The 8196-nt window shown below is 35.1% G+C and overlaps 1 protein-coding gene across 2 annotated transcripts in view; it reads left to right on the top strand.

Annotated features, from left to right (window-relative positions):
* The first annotated feature begins 228 nt into the window (after positions 1-228).
* CDH18 (cadherin 18) overlaps positions 229-8196 on the top strand; it is a 188125-nt gene continuing 180157 nt past the window's right edge. For both annotated transcript variants that reach the window (XM_035561665.1, XM_050708724.1), the window contains exon 1: positions 229-456. In XM_035561665.1, the coding sequence (XP_035417558.1) occupies positions 229-456 (228 nt within the window). The remainder of the gene's footprint in view (positions 457-8196) is intronic.

Raw genomic sequence — 8196 nt, 5'->3', positions numbered from 1 at the left:
CTATTGTGAAGACCTCAGAAGAAATATCAATTTTTCCAGTCAGCTTTTCATAATGTAAATATAGTTTGAGCTTACCCCAATGGGCAGCTAAACCATGAACACGCAGAAAAACCCATTTTGGACTGTATTTCTGAACGAGGCTTCACCTTCCATCTCGGGAACTTATTAAAGGATTACAGCTGAAAAAGACAAGAGAAAGAAAACTTTGACCAGGAACCTTATCCTACAATGAGAATTGCAAGTACATCTTGTATCTGCCCAGTCCTATTTTGTCTCTGTTTTGTGCAGAGGTGTTATGGAGCTGCTCACCATGGCTCCATCAAGGTGACTAGAAATCAAACCAAACACATAGAAGGTGAAACAGAAGTGCATCATCGTCCCAAGCGTGGATGGGTATGGAATCAGTTCTTTGTTTTAGAAGAACACATGGGACCAGATCCTCAGTATGTAGGAAAGGTAAGGTCATTGCCTTTTTGTTTTTATTTTTCCATCCCCTGAAATGTGGCACAGATAGAGTAAAACCAAGTATCTCCTTATATGTCACCTTTTTAAGGTTAACACCACTCAGATTGCTTTATATATGCACAGTGAGCTTGCCTGTTCCCTATGTATACTTTCTCTGTTTATTATAAGCAGAAATATTAACAAAAGTAAACAGGATGAAGATATTAAAGTATGATAACAGTGTTTCTTCTGAGTTCAACTGAACATGGAGTGAATGCAGCTGGTGCTCATATCAGATTCTGTAGAACCTCAAATACATAATGCTTAAATATGTAAGCAGTAAAGGCTTTTCCAGACTATTTCAGAGTAGGATTCAGTTCTACTTCAGGGAATATGATAAATACAGTCTTGGTTCAACAATGTATTCATTCCACATAAAGGGCAGGGTGGAAAAGTGCTCTTCCAAAAGGAAATCTCTCTGTGCCTTTCGTATAATGAGAGGCAGGAGTATATACTACTTGTTACAATTCATCAGGAGTCTGTAGGACCAACAGACCCTGCATTTATATTTTGAATTACATAGTGAGTGAGCGAGTGTCAGGTGTAAGGTTCATCCTGATGCAGTTGTAGGCTGGCCAACTGAATTCTAGTTTATCATGTGTAATGTTATCTACATAATTTGTGTTTTAAATTTGCATTAAAATAACAGAAAGTGTATGTATAGGTTTATTGCAAGACATAGGACAGATGAAGCTTTTCTCCCCCTGCATGCTGTCTTTCAGCATAAAATTTCTTATTATCATCAATGAAATTGGAGAAAGAGGTTGAATAAGAGGGGTGAGGAAATACGATTAATAGGGATAAAGCATGGAAAAGGAACTTATTCATTTTGCCTTCAGTTTGCATGCAAGATGGGAATCTTGAAAATCATTTCTTAGAATATGCAGAATATCTGAGGAAACTAGTAGCTCCTGAAATCACAGATGCCTGGTAGCAAGGGCTTTCAAATATGAACAATATCATTTGAACTAAAAATAGCAACTGGAGCATTTTTGTTTACGATACTGTTAACACAAAGATAAAAACAAACAACAACAAAAAAAAATACGACTATTTTGTTAGGCCAACCTTAGTAAAATACCAAGTACTTGGCGTGCTGAACATTGGTAGGATTTGTATAGAAAATTTAGGCTGGGGAGGGACTTTTATAAATCAAGATAATGGGTTGCATTGATAGACAAGCTTTTAAAATAGGTGAGGTGATGAGGGCATATTGCTCTAGACTTATCTTAGACTGATTAATATTTTCATGTATGATTTTGGAATAGAAGAAATGTTCTATAAACCTGTTACTGATACAGAGCTATGTAGGAGAATCAAAACATTATCTGGAAAGAGATAGATGCCATGAAGAAGACTGTTAAATGGAGATACAGAGTAAACCTCGGGACCACAGTGTGATAAGGCTCATACAGAATAATATCATGAATTTTTGTTACACACTATTGATTTGTCAGGTGTAAGTGACAGAGGAAGAGGAAGATCTGGTCATCAGATCAATTACAGGCTTTGCTGTCATACCTTAAAAAAGGCAAATATGATTCTAAGCAGCTTTCAAAGTAAATCATGCTTGTCTTTATGAAAGCAGTTACAATCATGATTGCATGTAAGACTAGAGACCTGGATACAGTATGCAAAAGGATGGCTTCTTCAAATTTATGTTCCTATGAGAATGTTATATATTTTCTTTCATCCTCAGACCTCTAAATTAATGCTACATTTACGGAGATCAATGAATAGGATTTCTTTTAATCCTTTGTGGTCAGAATGTGACCACATGCCTTGTCAGAGGATACTTCTTCCTCTGTACTTACCAATACTCCCCCCTGCCTTTTCCTGTAAAAATTCCCTGTGGGGTTCTTCATTTTCTACTCTGAGCACTTCACAACACTTGTAAGTTCATCTTCCCAGAAGCTTTGTAGGACTTAAAAGAGGACTCTGTTTTATATTTGGTAAATGGTGTTGTGATGGTTCTGATTTACAGCACAGTTCTATCATTTTGCTCATGCATTTATTTTTAATTCAGAAAAAAGGAACAACTGGGTGAGACTGACATAATATTAGTAATTAACAAAATTTCAGTAGTGGTCATTGTGCATGAGTTGCTTTTCATTTTGAAAAATCAATGTTTTATTGATGTTGCATTTAATTATACACACCTCACAAGGCCTCATTTGACCTGACTCATTTGGCAAGACGTTTTCATGCAAATCCCCTCACATTATGAAAGAAGGGGATGTGAGCATCGCCCTTTAATTCCAGGCTTCTGTTCAGCAGCAGCACCCTATCAGTTCTGTCAGTTATTAATTTTGTAGGCTGCTCTGCTGCACTGGTGAGAGTTTTGCCATTTGATATCTGTTTTTTTACATTTTTCACACCCAATTTGGGAGTAACATCACAGAAAGCAGAGTCATTATGTACAATGCTGTTATAATGATTACAGTCATTGTCATGGAAATGCACACTGAGGACAAGAATAGGATAGGCCTGCAATGAAAATGGTAAGGTTTCTCATTCTTATGAAATGACTGTCAAGAAGATGGATTAATTTACTTCCATCATCTGTTATAGAGCAAGAGTTAGGACAACAAGTCATCATTATATTTTAATGTCAAACATATCTCTATTCTTCAGTCATTAACTTCTCTGTTTGAAGACTGGAAATCTGTGTAAAATTAATCTGTATTGGTAATTTATAGGAACATGGCAAAGCACAGATCTTGGAAAAACGAGGTTGGGGTAAAAATGAGAAACAAACCTTTTGTAGTTGTTAGAGTATTTTCTGGGGTACTGGGATTATTTAACGTGTTCTCTGTTGTTGAACTTGGGATCAGTCTTCAATGTTTCATGGTACGTTTCCCTGAAAAGAGAACTGCAGAAACAGGTTGGTATTGAAAAGAATATTTTTGTAGAACTTAAGACCATAGTGACTTCTTTTTCAAAAATTATGAATTATCTGAGGAGGTGTTCTTGAAAACTTCCTGAATATCTCTGTAGTGTCTAACTGTATTCAGACAAATGCTCAGCTCTGTGTGTGTGTGTGTGTGTGTGTGTGTGTGTGCGTGCAATGGAGAAACTGAGGAAAGTTGATTAAGCAGGATGAAACACCCTGGTCTCAAGCAAGCAGTTGAATCCTCAGAACTGAACTTTCAGCCACAAGAGAAAATGTGTCTTTTGCATCTCCCAGATGAAAACTATGCTAATGAAAACATAAGTACTGAAAGAGGCAGGGCTAGTAAATGCACCACGAGGTGATGGGCAGTCAAGGATAGGCCCTTCTGTTCTCTGCAGCAGCTCAGGGGAATGAAGACTCTCCTGAGGAAACCTAGAATAACTTGCGCTGTAGAATTTTAGGAGACAGAAGAGTACATGTTTCAGTCCATAACATTCTTTTTCATTTTGAGTCTCTTTGTCTCCAGAACAGTAAGTCTAGTCCCTGTGATATTTCTTAAAAGTGAGTTGCACTGGGAGCAGGTCATAACTACAAATTCACTATCTTTTTTACTTTGGGGAGAGAAGTAAATGTGCAGTGGAAACAGTAAGATCAATATTGGTTTGTGTCTGAGTGAGTCATGCTATTAGAGGGAATAGCAAAGGAATATAATGAACAAGATTGACACTTGATTTCTCCATGGACCCTCTGGATCTCTGCAATATCAAATATATACCTCTTAATCCACTTCAAATGTCCCCTGTAGGGCAAGTAAGAATGGCTTTTCAGGTATTCAACTGTGTATAGTTTTTCAATAATTGCTCTTCCCAAATTTGGTGGGCAGATGTAGTGACTCGTTACTCAGTTCTTAGATTTTTACCAGTAATACAAGAACACTTTCAGATTTGTGTTGATAGTGGATTTAAGGAATTAAGAAACAGCTGAAAATGTGTGTGAATATGGGAAAGGGAAGAGGAATAGAACAGCTGTTTAAAAAGTCATGAAATCAATGTACTAAAAGTTAGATAAGGAAAGAAATCCCAGGTACTGCATTTTCAAGTTAATGGCTCGTTAATTTGTTATTTTACTCTTGAAAACAGAATAACAAACTTGAAATTCAAAATTCCTTTTCAACATAATATGGTGATGTCATTGCAAGAAATTAGTTCTAAAACAGGAGAGTGAATCTAATCTTCTCTGATCATATCAAGACAATTTCACATCTCAATTTTAATGACAGGAAGAGAAAAATGTATACTTCAGAATAAATGCTAAAGAAGAAACAGAAGTTGAATTTTATAGTTAAAATGCCTTCACATAGTGTTAGAGGTTTACATAAAATAAAGCATATGAGATGTTTCAGCACTTCAAACATTAGCAAACCATTCCAAAACTATTCTAATAAAAAGTGTTTTTCTTTTAAGTTAAAGAAAATGAAAAGGAAATAGTAGATGGTATAGTCTAAAGATTTTTCACTTGGTTTGTTAGCCATCTTCATGCCTTTGTAAAATGAGAGGGATAAGCAGCATCTAGAATAACGTGCATCTCATTTTCTACTGTTTAAGTTGCTAGTTCCACAAATAATAAACATAAAAATGCAGATTTTTCTATTTTTGTTGTTGTTTTTATGGACTTGGTAGCTTCTTAAAATTTTTACAGTAGAATTTAGCTATGTAATAAAACAAGTATAATGAAAAGGAGTGGAGTTTAGGCTGAGCAAACTTTGAAATCACAGATTTAATGTGTTTTGTATGAAAGAGATTTTATTGTTATTTTTTAATTTTTCTAGGGGTCTTAGAAATGGGGAAGATCAGCATTGAATTAATACAGTTAATATTTGAGCAAAATTTTAACTATTTTAATTAAATTTAAGGCTAAGAGATGTCTCCATATTCTTCCAAAGGACCTCTCAACTCATCTGTGAAAGACTGAGATTATAGATATTTGCACTGGAAAAGCAGAGTTATGTATTTTTGGTAGAGCCTTTTTAATGGACATATATATAATATATACATATATATATATATATTTCCTGTTACAGTTTCTCCATTGTGTGTAGGTCACTAACCTCAGATTTTACAATACTTTGCATCCATTTTTATCATTATGGCTTTCTGCTCTCTGATTACTCAGCTCCTCGTTCTTGTTGCAGTCACTATTGCTAAATAACATCTTGATTTGGTGCCATTTAAGTTGATGGGAAGCTGATACTAGTTGTATAGGACAGTGTCTATTTCTTTATTCTCATCTCTGTCTCCCACTCGCTCAGGGAGCAGGCTTAACAAGAAACAGAGGATATGTCCCCTCTCCATCTTACTGCTATCGTCTAATCTGAGGTCAGTATTACGCAGCATTATATGGTCCTATATCATGTTAGCCACTTCATTTTCTATTTTTTGTAAAAAGCTAACTCAAGCTTTGCTACCCCAAAGCTTTTCATAACAAAAATGCACATGTGCACTTTATTTTTCTTGAGTTCTGATGACAGACAGCACCCTGTATTGCCTCCTTGCTGATAGTAACCCTACGTTTATTCACCAAATATTATCTACTTTGTTTTTGAGAGGACAAGAGCACATTACTCAAATTCTACCTGTCATAGAATGCTGTGGACATTTACTTTGGATTTATTAGTTTTACATTAGAATCTCTAAACATTCAAAGGTTATCTGGGGGAAAATCAAACTCAAGAGAAGGGAGTGCTTTCATCAGCCTGATCAATATGACTTTCTTCCAGGGAGTTCAGCCATATCTGAGGTTTCCTGAAGCATAGTGTTTGCATTGCAGTCCTGTGACAGAAAATGGCTATATACAGCCTGACAAGGGCATTTTGACTTGACAAACTGGAGAAAAAAAAAAAAAGGCATGAACACAATGAAGTTCATTCTCAGACCAAAGACATGAGGTAAAGTGTTTACCTTGTTTAACTTCATTTAAGTTGATGTGGAATTGCACCGAGAAGAAACTTGGTCTTTTATGTCAAAACAGCAACACCGAGTCTTGTATGTCAAAGTAATACTGGTTTTGTGAGGAAGCTTTATACCGTCCATCAGTTTTGTACTGCAAAACATCAGTTTGCTATGTGGAAACTTTTACTTCAATTAATGGTTCAAAGTAATGAAAACTGAGCATGTCTAATAACATCAGAATACACTTATTGTGACTAGTTGTGACTAATTCCTTACATACCTGTATATAAAGAACCTCATGGACCATACATATACATAAATGTCTTCATGTATGCATAAAGGTCCAAAGGACTATACATATACATAAAGGTCCTCAGTATACATAAAGGTCCTCATGGACCACTCTTTAGATGACTGAGACTGTTACATCCTGCATTAGTTTTTTTTTTTTTAAAGTACTTTTTTTGAATAAGGAGTTCTGACAGCTTTCTTTATTTCTCCATTTCTATTTGCCTAAAACAGATGGCTAAAGTTATTTGATATGTAGAGCCAATCCACTTTTCTTCATAACTGTAGAGACTGATTGCTGCAGTCTAAGAAAAGTTAGTTTGTAGTACAAATTCAATATATAATGTTTTTATGCTTTGTTTTCTATACATTTAGATTCTTTTGTCAAATTTCTGATGAGCTTTCAACTTCAATAGAATGATGATAGTTTTTGAGTTGTAGATTGACACGATGATATGTCAGTGGAAGTTTTTTGATGAATTGAAATTCCATTCTGAAAGTGGAAATGTAGTTAGCTCTGTCCATGTATAGGTGTGACATTAACTTCCTTCTGAAAATTCTAAATTAGTTAGCATTCACATTACTCCCAAGTAAGTCGTCTTAGATCTTTTTCTTCATTGTTTATTTATTATTTTACTTCATGAAAATAAGTTTTCTGGGAAGCAAAAGTGAAAACTTGGGAAATAATTAATGGTGTTTCATTCCAGGACAACTCTCCTTGGAGTATGAGTTAAGAGTGCTCTAGGGTTCTCATCCCTTTCTAAAGGGGCAGATGCATTGTTAGAGAATTGCCCAAGTTAGAGAGGAAAAGAGCAAGGGGTATGTCAGGGCAGAGCAGGATATCGAGTTAGTGGTAAAAACCGTTCAACAGGTTTTAGCTTATCAAAATTTATAATATTTGTTCTTTTGTGTGACAGTTTAAATTATTTAACTTCTAAGTTGAAAATAGGTGGTTATGTCTTCTTGGATAAATTAATTAAAGAATTTAGCAGTAGTTTTTAGCAGGAAAACAAGACTTGTTCCTGGTTAAGCAATTTAAATTTTTGGTTCATTTAATGGTATATCTTTTAAAACTAGAGCAGAAGCTGGACATTACTGGGGTTGCCTGCTGTTTTTAGGGTGGGTATTCCTTTATATGTTAGAAAAATTCTTTTCTACCTTTTTGTGTAACCAAGAAGGTGTTTTTTTACTAAAAGGTCAGTGAAGACAATAAGAAAAGCTATGTCACGGGCAAAATTAAAATAATCTAGGCTAGTGGTAGTGAGGAGTATGATGTTTAGATTTTAATTGTCTATATTCTTATGTTAATTAAATCACTGGAAAGGTTCAAGAGGAGGACTGAGAGAATCTAAAAGATTGGAATGATCATTTTAAACAGACCTGAAAAATCAGTATCTCCAGTAATACTGGTTTGTGATACAAAGCCTCAACTATGCTAATTTCTTTATCGACATTCTGTAACAGTTGAAGTAGTTCTAGAGATTGCCATGTGCTTTCTTTAAATTAGATACTTGAAGTGTCCTAAGATTAAGAAATACCCACAGTCTGGACAATCTTAACACA

Source organism: Cygnus atratus, chromosome 2 (assembly GCF_013377495.2).
Source record: "Cygnus atratus isolate AKBS03 ecotype Queensland, Australia chromosome 2, CAtr_DNAZoo_HiC_assembly, whole genome shotgun sequence".
Taxonomy (NCBI): domain Eukaryota; kingdom Metazoa; phylum Chordata; class Aves; order Anseriformes; family Anatidae; genus Cygnus; species Cygnus atratus.
Note: the sequence above shows the minus strand (reverse complement) of the source record. Positions and strands in the feature narration are given on the sequence as shown.